This window comes from Salmo salar, chromosome ssa14 (genome assembly GCF_905237065.1).
Source record: "Salmo salar chromosome ssa14, Ssal_v3.1, whole genome shotgun sequence".
NCBI lineage: Eukaryota > Metazoa > Chordata > Actinopteri > Salmoniformes > Salmonidae > Salmo > Salmo salar.
In genome coordinates, this window is record NC_059455.1 from 71,735,737 (window position 1) to 71,751,785 (window position 16,049).

General features: G+C 43.4%; 1 protein-coding gene across 2 annotated transcripts in view; it reads right to left on the bottom strand.

The window, feature by feature from the left end:
• The window catches only part of LOC106570238 (trafficking protein particle complex subunit 9), a 361,123-nt gene that overhangs the window by 231,178 nt on the left and 113,896 nt on the right, over positions 1-16,049 (bottom strand). For both annotated transcript variants that reach the window (XM_045694753.1, XM_045694752.1), the window contains one exon: positions 676-828. In XM_045694753.1, the coding sequence (XP_045550709.1) occupies positions 676-828 (153 nt within the window). The remainder of the gene's footprint in view (positions 1-675; positions 829-16,049) is intronic.

Genomic DNA, 16,049 nt, shown 5'->3' on the forward strand with positions numbered 1-16,049 from the left:
TTTAGGAGCACATCACATAGGAGAAAGAGTACAGAGAGAGTGAGAGACAGAGAAAGGACATGAGAGAGAAAGAGAGGGAGGCAGATAAATAAAGGTGAGAGGAGTTAGGGCTGAAGTCTGCTGTTTGCATGGTTACATCTGTTAAATGTTTGATGAGATAATGAACCTCAGTCTCAACACCTCTCTGGAACTGGGTAGGGCAGTACACAGAGACTCAACTCTGCATCCAGTACATGTTTACCACCCACCTCTTTAAGGAATACCTAGGATAGGATAAAGTAATCCTTCTAAACCCCCCCCTTAAAAGATTTAGATGCACTATTGTAAAGTGGTTGTTCCACTGGATATCATAAGGTGAATGCACCAATTTGTAAGTCGCTCTGGATAAGAGCGTCTGCTAAATGACTTAAATGTAAATGTAAATGTTTAACCAGTGCTATGGGGCCATGGAGCTGGGAACCCAAAGCTTTTCAGAAAGGCAAAACCCAAAATAGACCAATAGAATTGTGCTATATTGGGAACACCACTGTTGTTGTGTGTGGGGGTACTGGTAATCCATGTCTGTTGTCTCCTGCCTAAAATACTTTAGGTTCTATTGACAACGTTGGTCGCAGAGCGCAAGGATCATTTTGTTTGGGAGACCTTTGCGGCTCGTCTGGAATTTCAACCACTCACCGTCGTTGAGGTCCTGTAGCAGGTTCTCTCCTCCGGAGAAGTCCAGTCTGACTTTGATGTTAACAGTGAGGGTGACAGACTGGCCTGGCTTCAGAGGCAGCTGAGACACAACCTCCTCTAGGTCCCAGCTCAGGAACTCTCCAAACAACTTCTCTATAGGAAACAATACAACAAGACAATGAATGAAGTAGTGTACAGAGAAAACCTTCAGATAGAGAGAAAACCTTCAGTTAAAGAGAGAGAGAGAGAGAGAGAGAGAGAGAGAGAGAGAGAGAGAGAGAGAGATGTAATGAAGCATTATACGCTAAATCTCAGGACAACCTCGCGGAGGTAGTCAATACTGATTTAAAGACAGGCAACGGCAGTATACAGCTACCCTTCTCCACACACGTCTAAACGGTCCCAACTTCGCTACAGAAACAAGGACTGTGTTGTTGAAAGCGTAAAAGGGGAGAGTAGTAGGCGACTCTCTCCCAAAACTAATTGGACCACAACAAACATGATGTTCAGTTGTACACGAAGCAAAAATGAATCAAAAAACATAATGCTGAGTAGGAACTTTCAAGTCAGGTTGGAACTCGGCAGAGCATGGCAGTGAAATGAGCAAAACACGACATCACATAGTCAAAAATTTTCTAAACCAGGAAATAAGCAGGACGCCATCTCTAGAGTTTGTACCAACAGGTAACTGAAATGCAATTTGTTCTGCATTTGTAAGCATTTAGCTATTGACACAGAATCATCTAGAGTTTATTGCTCTGTTGGCAACGTCAGCATCGAGACGAGAAGATAAATATTATTAGTTGCATATTATTGAGGGCATCCAATTCCGTGTGTGTGTGTCTGCCGACATCATCAAAGTGTAAACCTGTTCAACTGATGTTTTGAGGCTGATACTATTACACACCTGGGTGAAAGGTTAATGGCTGCCGGTTGGTGGTTGGCAGTTGGCGGGTCAGCCAACTGTCATCACTCAACGATAGCATTGCATCACTCCGTATGGGTGTTGTTGTGTAACTAAATAGACTGATTTATGTTAAATGTTAAACCCTACAGCCACCTGAGCCTGACGGGTGAGTCAGCTGTTGCCACTTGAACCAGACTGGATGGATGGAGGGAAAAGAACAACAAATGAATGATACATCAACTGAATAGCCCATGTGGCTTTGTCTTAAACAGGTGTGCGAGACAGGTGCACTGCAGCTCCTGCTGGGTTCAAAGCAACAGGCTGGTAATAATGTGCTAACCAAAGCAGTCTTGCTTATTTTTTTCTCTCTCTCTCTCTCTCTCTCTCTCTCCTGTTCATCTCCCCGTCTCTCTATTCCTAGTTCTCGCTCTCTCCCTGTTATTATCACTTTATTTACACACACACACACACACACACACACACACACACACACACACACACACACACACACACACACACACACACACACACACACACACACACACACACACACACACACACACACTATATACTGTACAGTACCAGTAAAAAGTTTGGACCTACTCATTCAAGGGTTTTTCTTTCTTTTTTCTACATTGTAGAATAATAGTGAATACATCAAAACTATGAAATAACACATAGGGAATAATGAGGTAACCAAAAAGTGTTAAACAAATTAAAATACATTTTATATTTGAGATTCTTCAAAGTAGCCACCCTTTGCCTTGATTACAGCTTTGTACACTCTTGGCATTCTCTCAACCAGCTTCACCTGGAATGCTTTTCCAACAGTCCTGAAGGAGTTCTCACATATGCTGAGCACTTGTTGGCTGCTTTTCCTTCACTCTGAGGTCCAACTCAAACCATCTCAATTGGGTTGAGGTCGGGTTATTCTGGAGGCCAGGACAACTGATGCAGCATTCCATCACTCTCCTCCTTGGTCAAATAGCCCTTACACACCCTGGAGGTGTGTTGGGTCATTGTCCTGTTGAAAAACAAATGATAGTCCCACTAAGCGCAAACCAGATGGGATGGCGTATCGCTGCAGAATGCTGTGGTAGCCATGCTGGTTAAGTGTGCCTTGAATTCTAAATAAATCACTGACAGTGTCACCAGCAAAGCACCCCCAAACCTCCTCCGACATGCTTCACGGTGGAAACCACACATGCAGAGATCATCCGTTTACCTACTCTGCGTCTCACAAAGACACAGCGGTTGGAACCAAAAATCTCAAATTTGGACTCATCAGACTAAAGGACAGATTTCCACCGGTCTAATGTCCATTGTTCGTGTTGCTAGGCCCAAGCAAGTCTCTTCTTATTGGTGTCCTTTAGTAGTGGTTTCTTTGCAGCAATTCGACCATGAAGGCCTGATTCACACAGTCTCCGCTGAACAGTTGATGCTGAGATGTGTCTGTTACTTGAACTGTGAAGCATTTATTTGGGCTGCAATTTCTGAGGCTGGTAACTCTAATGAACTTATCCTCTGCAGCAGAGGTAACTTTGGGTCTTCCTTTCCTATGGCGGTCCTCATGAGAACCAGTTTCATCAAAGCGCTTGATGGTTTTTGCGACTGCACTTGAAGAAACTTTCGAAGTTCTTGAAATTTTCCGGATTGACTGACCTTCCGCCGTACCTTGATTGTATTACTGCTGATGATATCTGGAAATGTGTATGTACACCCTGGCGCATCCACTGTTGCTAGCCCCAATTCTGACTTGTGCACTGATATCTGCTTCCCTGATTTGCTCTCGTAAAAGCCTGGGTTTTCTGCACGTTAACACTAGAAGCTTATTACCTAAAATGGATCAACTGAAAGTATGGGTTCACAGCTTCAATCCAGATGTGTTGGTCATTACTGAGACGTGGTTAAGCTGTTGGGGATAGGGGGCAGTATTTGCACGGCTGGATAAAAAACGTACCCGATTTAATCTGGTTACTACACCTGCCCAGTAACTAGAATATGCATATAATTATTGGCTTTGGATAGAAAACACCCTAAAGTTTCTAAAACTGTTTGAATGGTGTCTGTGAGTATAACAGAACTCCTATGGCAGGCCAAAACCTGAGAAGATTTCAAGCAGGAAGTGGCCTGTCTGAGAAGTAGTGTTTCATCTTGGCTCTTTTTATTGAAGACTCAGGATCTGTGCAATAACGTGACACTTCCTACGTCTTCCATAGGGTCTCAGAGCCCGGGAAAACGTTGAACGATATCGAGGCAGGCTCTGGCTGAAACACTTTATCGCTTTTGGCAAGTGGCCACTCAGAGTACTATGGGCTTAGGCGCATGCCCGCTTCGACCGAATGGTTTCTTTTCCTTTGTCTGTTTATGTAAACGCAGATTCCCGGTCGGAATATTATCGCTTTTTTATGAGAAAAATGGCATAAAAATTGATTTTAAACAGCGGTTGACATGCTTCGAAGTACGGTAATGGAATATTTAGAATTCTTTTGTCACGAATTGCGCCATGCTCGTCACCCTTATTTAGCCTTTAGGATAGTGTCTAGAACGCACAAACAAAACGCCGCTGTTTGGATTATTTTGGACCAAACCAACATTTGTTATTGAAGTAGAAGTCCTGGGAGTGCATTCTGACGAAGACAACAAAGGTAAGAACATTTTTCTTATAGTAAATCTGACTTTGATGAGTGCTAAACCTGCTGGGTGTCTAAATAGCTAGCCCTGTGATGCCGGGCTATCTACTGAGAATATTGCAAAATGTGCTTTCATCGAAAAGCTATTTTAAAATCGGACATATCGAGTGCATAGAGGAGTTCTGTATCTATAATTCTTAAAATAATTGTTATGCTTTTTGTGAACGTTTATCGTGAGTAATTTAGTAAATTCACCGGCAGTGTTCGGTGGGAATGCTAGTCACATGCTAGTCACATGCTAATGTAAAAAGCTGGTTTTTGATATAAATATGAACTTGATTGAACAAAACATGCATGTATTGTATAACATAATGTCCTAGGGTTGTCATCTGATGAAGATCATCAAAGGTTAGTGCTACATTTAGCTGTGGTTTGGGTTTATGTGACATTATATGCTAGCTTGAAAAATGGGTGTCTGACTATTTCTGGCTGGGTAGTCTGCTGACAATCTAATGTTTTGCTTTCGTTGTAAAGCCTTTTTGAAATCGGACAGTGTGGTTAGATTAACGAGAGTCTTATCTTTAAAATGGTGTAAAATAGTCATATTTTTGAAAAATTGAAGTAATAGCATATCTAAGGATTTGAATAACGCGCCACAGGATTCAACTGGCTGTTGAGTAGGTGGGACGCAAGCACCTAGCCCATAGAGGTTAAGGAAGAGTGTTTTGAATACTGATGTTAACTTTTCGGGTTATAACCTTTTTTGGTAAGACAGATCTTCCAAAGCTGGGGGAGTGGCAATCTTTACCAAGGATCACCTTCAGTGCTCGGTTGTCTCCACAAAGTCTGTCCCTAAACAATTTGATTTGCTGGTTTTAAGCATTCAACTTTCAAATAGCCCTTTGTTGACTGTTGCTGGGTGCTATCGTCCTCCATCAGCACCGGCCTGTACCCGCCCTGCCCTAAGCTCTCTCCTGGCCCCTTACACTGTCTGAATAAAGGTTAATAAAACATGTTTTTTTTTTTAATAAACACCTGACCAAGTCCTAAAGCAATTGGAATCCCTCGGCACTCGGCATAGGCTTGGCGATGATACTCAGGCTGGCTGGCTCTCGTTCAGGCAAATGAGAAATACGTGCACTCAGGTTATCCAGAAGGCCAAAGTGAGTTACTTTAAGGAGCAGTTCTCTCTCTGTGGGTCTAACCCCAAGAAGTTCTGGAAAACAGTTAAATGCCTTGGAGAATAAACCCTCCTCCTCACAGCTGCCCATGTCCCTTAATGTTGATGATGTGGTTGTTACTGACAAGAAGCACATGGCTGAGCTCTTTAATCACCACTTCATTAAGTCAGAATTCCTATTTGACTCAGCCATGCCTCATAGCCCGTCCAACATTTCCTAATCTCCCACCCCTTCTAATGCGACTAGCCCCGATCCTCCTCCCTCTTTTCCCCTGCCCCGCTACAAAGTTTCTCCCTGCAGGCTGTCACTGAGTCCGAGGTTTAAGGAGCTCCTTAAACTTGACCTCAAAAAAGGGTCAGATGGTTTAGACCCATTCTTCTTTAAGGTTGCTGCCCCTATCATCGCCAAGCCTCTCTCTCCTGTCTGGGGAGGTTCCCATTTCTTGGAAGGCAGCCACAGTGTGTCCTTTATTTAAAGGGGGAGATCAAGCTGATAACAAACTATTAAAGGCATATTTCTATTTTTCCCTGTTTATCAAAAGTGTTGGAAAAACGTGTTAATAATCAACTGACTGGCTTTCTTGATGTCTATAGTATACTCTCTGGTATGCAATCTGGTTTCTGCTCAGGTTATGGATGTGTAACTGCAACCTTAAATGTCCTCAATGATGTTACAATTGCCATTCATTCTAAGCAATGTTGTGCTGCTATTTTTATTGACTTCGCCAGAGATTTTGATACAGTAGACCATTCCATTCTTGTGGGCCGGCTAAGGAGGATTGATGTCTCTGAGGGGTCTTCGGCCTGGTTTGCTAACTACCTCTCTCAAAGAGTGCAGTGTATAAAGTCAGAACATCTGCTGTCTCAGCCACTGCCTGTCACCAAGGGAGAACCCCAAGGCTCAATCCTAGGCCCCACGATCTTAATTTACATCAACAACATAGCTCAGGCAGTAGGAAAATCGCTCATCCATTTATATGTAGATGATACAGTATTATACTTAGCTGGCCCCTCCCCGGATTGTGTGTTAAACGCTCTACAACAAAGCTTTCTTAGTGTCCGACAAGCTTTCTCTGCCTTTAACCTTGTTCTGAACACCTCCAAAACAAAGGTCATGTGGATTGATAAGAAGAATGACCCTCTCCCATCCAGATGTGATTACTACCTCCTGAGGGTTTAGAGCTTGAGGTAGTGACCTCATACAAGTACTTGGGAGTATGGCTAGACGGTACACTGTCCTTCTCTCAGCACATATCAAAGCTGCAGGCTTAAGTTAAATCTAGACTTGGTTTCCTCTATCGTGGTCGGTCATCTTTCACCCCAGCACCCTGATTCAGATGGCCATCCTACCCATGCTAGATTACGGAGACATCATTTATAGATTGTCAGTTAAGGGTGCTCTCGAGCGGCTAGATGATCTTTACCATTCAGCCATCAGATTCACCACCAATGCTCCTTATAGAACACATCACTGCACTCTATACTACTCTGTAAACTGGTCATCTCTGTATACCCGTCGCAAGACCCACTGGTTGATGCTTATTTATAAAACCCTCCTAGGCCTCACTCGCCCCTATCTGAGATATTTACTGCAGCCCTCATCCTCCACATACAACACCCATTCTGCCTTATAGAACACATCACATTCTGTTTAATGTCCCCAAAGCACACACATCCCTGGGTCGCTCGTCTTTTCAGTTCGCTGCAGCTAGCGACTGGAACGAGCTGCAACAAACACTCAAACTGGACAGTTGTATCTCAATCTCTTCATTCAAAGACTCAATCATGGACACTCTGACTGACAGTTGAGGCTGCTTTGTGTGATGTACTGTTGTCTCTACCTTCTTGCCCTTTGCACTGTTGTCTGTGCCCAATAATGTTCGTACCATGTTTTGTGCTGCTGCCATGTTGTGTTGCAACCATGTTGTTGTCATGTTGTGTTGCTACCATGCTGTGTTGTCTTGCTGCCATGCTATGTTGTAGTCTTGGGTCTCTCTTTATGCAGTGTTGTGTGTTATGTCCTATATATACAGTTGAAGTCGGAAGTTTACATACACTTAGATTGGAGTCATTAAAACTCGTTTTTCAAACACTCCACAAATGTATTGTTAAAAAAAATGTCATTTTGGCAAGTCGGTTAGGACATCTACTTTGTGCATGACATAAGTCATCTTTCCAACAATTGTTTACAGACAGATTATTTCACTTAGAATTCACTGTATCACAATTCCAGTGGGTCAGAAGTTTACATACACTAAGTTGACTGTGCCTTTCAACAGCTTGAAAAATTCCAGAAAATGATGTCATGGCTTTAGAAGCTTCTGATAGGCTAATTGACATAATTTGAGCCAATCGTTGGTGTACCTGTGGATGTATTTCAAGGCCTACCTTCAAACTCAGTGCCTCTTTGCTTAACATCATGGGAAAATCAAAAGAAATCAGCCAAGACCTCAGAAAAAAAATTGCAGACCTCCACAAGTCTGTTTCATCCTTGGGAGCATATCCCAAACGCCTGAAGGTACCACGTTCATCTGTACAATCAATAGTATGCAAGTATAAACACCATGGGACCACGCAGCCATCATACCGCTCGGGAAGGAGACACGTTCTGTCTCCTAGAGATGAACATACTTTGGTGCGAAAAGTGCAAATCAATCCCAGAACAACAGTAAAGGACCTTGTGAAGATGCTGGAGGAAACAGGTACAAAAGTATCTATATCCACAGTAAAATGAGTCCTATATCGACATAACCTGAAAGGCCGCTCAGCAAGGAAGAAGCCACTGCTCCAAAACCGCCATAAAAAAGCCAGACTATGGTTTGCAACTGCACATGGGGACAAAGATTGTATTTTTTGGAGAAATGTCCTCTGGTCTGATGAAACAAAAATAGAACTGTTTGGCCATACTGATAATCGTCATGTTTGGAGGAAAAAGGGGGAGGCTTGCAAGCCGAATAACACCATCCCAACCGTGAAGCACGGAGGTGGCAGCATCATGTTGTGGTGGTGCTTTGCTGCAGGAGGGACTGGTGCACTTCACAAAATAGATGGCATCATGATGCAGGAAAATTTGGTGGATATATTGAAGCAACATCTCAAGACATCAGTAAGTAAGTTAAAGCTTAGTTGCAAATGGGTCTTCCAAATGGACAATGACCCCAAGCATACTTCCAAAGTTGTGGCACAATGGCTTAAGGACAACAAAGCCAAGGTATTGGAGTGGCCATCACAAAGACCTGACCTCAATCCTAGAGAAAATTTGTGGGCAGAACTGAAGAAGCGAGCAAGGAGGCCTACATACCTGACTCAGTTACACCGGCACTGTCAGGAGGAATGGGCCAAAATTCACCCAACTTATTGTGGGAAGCTTGTGGAAGGCTACCCGAAACGTTTGTCCCAAGTTAAACAATTTAAAAGCAATGCTACCAAATACTAATTGAGGGTATGTAAACTTCTGACCCACTGGGAATGTGATGAAAGAATGTGATGAAAGAAATAAAAGCTGAAATAAATTATTCTCTCTAATATTATTCTGACATTTCACATTCTTAAAATAAAAGTGGTGATCCTAACTGACCTAAGAAAGGGAATTTTTACTAGGATTAAATGTCTGGAATTGTGAAAAACTGAGTTTAAATGTATTTGGCTAAGGTGTATGTAAACTTCCGACTTCAACTGTATATGTATTTTTTATCCCAGTCCTGCTCCCAGCAGGAGGTCTATTGCCTTTTGGTAGGCCGTCATTGTAAATAAGAATTTGTTCTTAACTGACTTGCCTCGTTAAAGGTTAAATCATGTTTTATTTTTTTAAAGAAATGGACTGTCGTTTCTCTTTGCTTATTTGAGCTGTTCTTGCCATAATTTGGACTTCTGTCTCCCACCCCTACCTTGTCACAACACACCTGATTGGCTCAAACGCATTGAGGAAAGCAATTCCATGAATTCATTTTTAACAAGGCACACCTGTTAATTTAAATGCATTCCAGGTGACTACTATCTTCACAAGGTCCTTTGCTGTTGTTCTGGGATTGATTTCCACTTTTCGCACCAAAGTACATTCATCTCTAGGAGACAGAACGCGTCTCCTTCCTGAGAGGTATGATGGCTGCGTGGTCCCATGGTGTTTGTACAGATGAACGTGGTACCTTCAGGCATTTGGAAATTGCTCCCAAGGATGAACCAGACTTGTGGAGGTCTACAATTTTTTTCTGAAGTCTTGGCTGATTTCTTTTGATTTTCCCATGATGTCAAGCAAAGAGGCACTGAGTTTGAACACAGGCCTTAAAATACATCCACAGGTGCACCTCCAATTGACTCAAATGATGTCAATTTGCCTATCAGAAGCTTCTAAAACCATGAAATCATTTTCTGGAATTTTCCAAGCTGTTTAAAGGCACAGTCAACTAAGTGTATGTAAACGTCTGACCCACTGGAATTGTGATACAGTGAATTATAAGTGAAATAATATGTCTGTAAACAATTGTTGGAAAAATTACTTGTGTCATGCTCAAAGTAGATGTCCTAACCGACTTGCCAAAACTACAGTTTGTTAACAAGACATTTCTGAAGTGGTTGAAAAACAAGTATTGATGACTCCAACCTAAGTGTATGTAAACTTCCAACTTCAACTGTATATACAAAAGTATGTGGATTTGTGGAAATTAGTGGATTTGGCCATTTCAGCAAGAACGCTTGCTGACAGGTGTATAAAATCGATCACACAGCCATGCAATCTCCAAAGACAAACAGTGGCAGTAGAATGGCCTTACTGAGGAGCTCAGTGACTTTCAACGTGGCACCATCATAGGATGCCACCTTTCTAACAAGTCAGTTCGTAAATTGTCTGCCCTGCTAGAGCTGCCCCGGTCAATTAAAGTGCTGTTATTGTGAAGTGGAAACGTCTAGGAGCAACAACCGCTCAGCCGCGAAGTGGTAGGCCACACAAGCTCACAGAACATGACCGGCAAGTGCTGAAGTGCGTAGAGCGGATAAGTCATCTGTTCTCGGTTGCAACACTCACTACCGAGTTCCAAACTGCCTCTGGAAGCAACGTCAGCACAATCACTGTTCGTCGGATCCTACATGAAATGGGTTTCCATGGCCGAGCAGCAGCCATTGGACTCTGGAGCAGTGGAAACGCGTTCTCTGGAGTAATGAATCACGCTTCACCATCTGGCAGTCCGACGGATGAATCTGGGTTTGGTGGATGCCAGGAGAACGCTACCTGCCCCAATGCATAGTGCCAATTGTAAAGTTTGGTGGAGGAGGAATAATGGTCTAGGGCTGTTTTTCATTGTTCCAGTGAGGGGAAATCTTAATGTTACAGCATACAATGACATTCTAGACGGTTCTGTACTTCCAACTGGAATTAAGTCCCTGCAGCAATGTTCCAACATCTAATGGAAATCCTTCCCAGAAGAGTGGAGGCTGTTATAGCAGCAAAGGGGGCACCAACTCCATAGTAATGCCCATGATTTTGGGATGAAATGTTCGAAGAGCAGTTGTCCACATACTTTTGGTCATGTAGTGTACATCCCATGAAATCACAATGCACTTCAGTGACACCCTGTTGGACACGTAGGAAACTTCTGATCCCCAAAAAGATGACAAGGTAGGGGGGCCATGAAATACAGATTGTGTTAATGAATTAAGAAAGTGAAAGAGAGAGAGAAGGGGGGGAGCAAGAGGCACCAACTGCGGCAGAGAGAGATGGATAGAGAAGAGAGATTAACAGAGAGGAGGGGAATGAAAGATGGCTAAAGAGACAGGCATGGAGAGAGAGAAAGATATTCATTTCTCCATGTTGACACCACACTGCCTTATTCAACAGGTAGCCCAGCCAGCGAGCGTTGAAACTTGTGTTAGCCCTGGTATTATCAGCAGTACAAAAAAAGCATGCATCTCAAATAATGACAGACACAATCACGCTATTCATGGACGGCTGGGAGATCTCCCTCTCTTCAAGTAATAAACAGAGCTCGGTCTACCCCAGAAAGAACAAACCCATGTAAACTGTAGACCACAGCAGAGCCTCTTCAGAAAGACATGAAACAAGCATTTAAATAGCTAGCTTCCCAAACGCTTTTAGTCTGAGTCACACGCTCTTTTCTATCCCTTTTTCTATGGCTATCTGAGACATCTGAGATGGAAACACCATGTCTCTGTCAAGCTAACACAGAAAGAGCATGCAGAGTTAGGCCTAACATCCACTTGAATGAGCGCTTCTAAGAGTGAAACAATATCGAACTGTATAGAACCACAAACTTAGCAGTGGTGAAAAGATTTGGCAAAAGTTCTTGGGGTCTTACTACAGAAGAGCATAGCTAGTGAACCCTCAACACCCTGTTGGTGAGGAACAGAAAAAAACATTGGTTTCATCCATGATGAATTGATTAGTGAAGGGTTGTCATACTGACAGCCCTTCTTCCATCACTGTGACTGTAGCTGTGAGCTGCCACAGGTCGAACACACACTGTCACTCCAGCTGCTCCATGTCCTACACACTGCTGCCTCAGGGCTTACACTGTCTGTTTGTAAGACATGGTGCGGCAGAGGAGATCCATAGAAACAGTGACATTCACTTTTAATTAATACACACTCCATTAGGCTATATATAGCCTGCCAGTATACCACTAAAATCGGTTTAGTCCAAGAAAGCAGACTGAACCCTGTTCACACTGTCTCTACTTCCCTCTGTGGACTGAATGTGGTACTGCAACTCCTCCATAAGTTCCTACCTGAACCACTTTTCTCTCTCCTATTAGTTGGCTGCTGAAGCCATACTATACACAGGCAGAAAGAACGTTGTTTGCTTTTCCACTGATGCTTCATCCCTATTGTGAAGAACTGAATCATTTCATTGTGAATACTGAGAATGGAGTCAGGGAGGGAGGCACACTGGGAGCTAAGGCAAACACAGATGCCCCTAGACAGGAGCAGAGGTCAGAGTTGCCAGGACAACTAGCAGTATATGATGAGGTAGGTCCACTAGAGTGGCCGGGTCAGGAGAGGAAAACACCAGGACTGTATGTCTGTTCTCCCCTTTAACACAGAAAACCGATGGGAGCAGAAAACGAACGCGCACTCACATGCACACACTCTGCTTGTGCCAGTCTCATCTGGCATGTCTATGGAACAAAAACACCTCAGCATCATCCATCTACCTGGAGACAGAGGATCTGTCTGGAGCAGCAACCCTAACAAAGACAGCTATCTAGACACACACACACACACACACACACACACACACACACACACACACACACACACACACACACACACACACACACACACAGATCTTGTTAGAAAACACTGCTGACGAAACAAACAAAAAAATCTATTTTTCTCAGTGTGTCAGTCCGTTGGGTAGTTTGGTCCATGAGAAGGAGAGAGAAGTGCTGTGATTGGGATAGCAGAGAAGACATCAATACAGGAAACACACCAGGTAGCAACACAGTGAGTCTGACTGGTAGCAGTGACAGGGAGGACAGGGAGAGGTAGCATGAGGACACCATAGTCACAATGTATTTCACACTTCATCTGAAGCAAGTACGCCTAATAAAAATGTAACTAGGTCTACAACCTCTACACGGCTGAGTTGGTGAGATGTGTCCCGTCAAACCCCCATCAGGTATAACAGGCCTACTTCAACAAGTGATCCATCTGAGAATAAAACATAGTACTGATACTGGCTACGTGAATCAGTCTGAACAAGAGTCAATCCCTCTTTTAGTAGGACCTTGATAATAATGGTCACGCCAGGATAGTGGGTTTGATTCCCGGTACCACCCATAATAAATATGTCTGCACGCATGGCTGTAAGTCACTTTGGATAAAAGTGTCTGCTAAATGGCATATATTAATACTATGATTATAATTATTAAAATAAACTGAAAATGAATACGTTTTGCACCAAAAGTGCTTTAGTTTAGACGGCAACACTCAAACCAGAACTTCAAGCCCATAGAGACATGATTAAATCTTTGATTTATCTAGATGTTTAAACCACTCTTCTTGTGCCGTAATAAATACTATACAGTTGTTCCAACAGCAATTGGGACACAATGGCTGCCAACAAGTGAGAATTGAGTGGGCTCTCACTAAAAGGCTTTTGTAGTATGAGCCATGGCACTGCTGTGCAATTAACAGGCTTGATTACATCATGCAGAGCTCCATGTGGTGGGCTCCCATTGAGGCTACACCGTGGGATTTTGGCTGAGCTGCCGTGGGTAGCAGCCTGTGTGTGTGTGTGTGTGTGTGTGTGTGTGTGTGTGTGTGTGTGTGTGTGTGTGTCAAACAAAATCAAAAGTTTATTGGTCAAGTACACAGATTTGCAGATGTTATCGCAGGTGCAGTGAAATGCTTGTGTGTGCAACAGTACATAAACATTATGAAAATAACCAGTGTTCAATGACTATGTACATACAGTAGGGCAGTAGTCTGAGCACAGGCCAATGTGGGGCCCCTATGTTGAGCATCAGCGTGGTGGAGGTGTTATTGCCTTCCTTCACCAATTGTAAGCAAGGTTAGAAATGTTTATGTTTTAGTCAAACATATCTGTTTGGGCTTCTTGCGGTCAACTTGCAGTCTACAAATTATTTTGAATTATGTGCCGGCCCCCCAACCATCTGCTCCAGTAAAAAATTGGCCAGCGGTTAAATCTAACTGATGACCCCTGGTCTAGGGTGTCAGGTGGAGTGATATGGTCCTTAACTAGTCCCTCAAAGCACTTCATGATGACAAGTGAGTGCTACGGAGCGATAGTCATTTAGTTGCCTTCGCTTTCTTGGGTACAGGAACAACGGTGGACATCTTGAAGCAAGTGGGGACAACAGAATGGGATAGGGAGAGATTGACTATGTCCGTAAACAAACCAGCCAGCTGGTCTGCGCATGCTCTGAGGACGTGGCTAGGGATGCCGTCTGGGCCGGCAGCCTTGCCAGGGTTAACGCGCCTACATGACTTAATCACGTCGGCCACCGAGGCTGAGAGCAAACAGTCCTTGTGAGCGTCGGGGGGGCCACGTCGGCGTCTCAATGTTGTTTTTCCTCGAAGCGAGTGAAGAAGGTGTTTAGCTCGTCCGGGAGAGTGTATGTAGTCTTAAGCAAATAGCGTTTTAACATATACAGCTAAGAAGTAACATGTTGAGAACCTTGTCTAACGTAAATGAAGCAGAATGAAGAATGACTCCCAGGCTTATGAAGATTCTAAAAAGAAAACAAACAAACGGGTACGCATGCACGCACACAACATTGTTACTACTAATAGTGCTCAACAAAACCACTGCAACCTGAACAGGTGAAAACACCAGGAGAAAGGGCATTGAGCACCTCCAACCAACCAGCCTCTAGCAACACAGCTAACACAAATTAGACAAATAAAGGTTAGTTCTCTGCCATCACAACCAGCCTGATGTGTCATTAAACACCTCCAAAAGGTCTCCTAAATCTACCTCAGACCTCAGCTTAATTGGTTTTGGTGCTTTCCTCTATATAATGAGCCAGACTGTGTAGAACAAACACAGGATCAGAGGGGACCCCAAGAAGTAGAATGATCCTAAGTGGAAGGGAGGAGTATTTCTCCTCTGTGATCTATACTATTAGCAACGGTCATCGAAATTGTCAAAAACAATTATTAAAAATGCAACAGTTGGACAATGGATGAAGATATTCTAAACTTTTTGAATTTTTCTAACCCATCAGACATTGACTTAATTACAGCACATAACAGTTCAGGGATTTTGGTGGGAATTCAGCTACTCAATGTATTGTCAAATTCCACCTTTTTTCCCCTAGAATGAATGCACTCATACACTACATACTCGTCGAACATCTCATTGCTAAATCATGGCCATTAATATGGAATTGATCCCCCCTTTGTTGCTATAACAGCCTCCATTCTCCTGGGAAGGCTTTCCACTAGATGTTGGAACATCGCTGCAAGGACTTGCTTCCATTCAGCCACAAGAGCATTAGAGGAGGTAAGGCACTGATGTTTTATGCAATTAGGCCTGGCTCGCAGTCGGCGTTCCAATTCATCCTACAGGTGTTCGATGGGGTTGAGGTCAGGGCTCTGTGCAGGCCAGTCAAGATATTCCACATCAATCTTGACAAACCATTTCTGTATGGACCTCGCTTTGTACACTGGAGCATTGTCATGCTGAAACAGGAAAGGGCCTTCCCCAAACTGTTGCCACACTGTTGGAAGCACAGAATCATCTAGAATGTCATTGTATGCTGTAGTATTACGATTTTCCTTCACTGGAACTAAGGGGCCTAGCCCGAACCATGAAAAACAGCCACAGACCATTATTGATCCTCCACCAAACTTTACAGTTTGCACTATGCATTCAGGCAGGTAGCGTTCTCCTGGCATCCATCAAACCCAGATTCATTTGTCGGATTGCCAGATGGTGACGCGTGGTTCATCACTCCAGAGACATACATTTGACCAACTGACTTGTTGGAAAGGTGCCACATTGAAAGTCACTGAGCTCTTCAGTATGGACCATTCTACTGCCAATGTTTGTCTATGGAGATTGCATGGCGGTGTGCTCTATTTTAGATACCTGTCAACAACGGGTGTAGCTGAAATAGCCAAACCCACTAATTCGAAGGGGTGACCACATACTTTTATAGTGTATAAACAGTTTAAT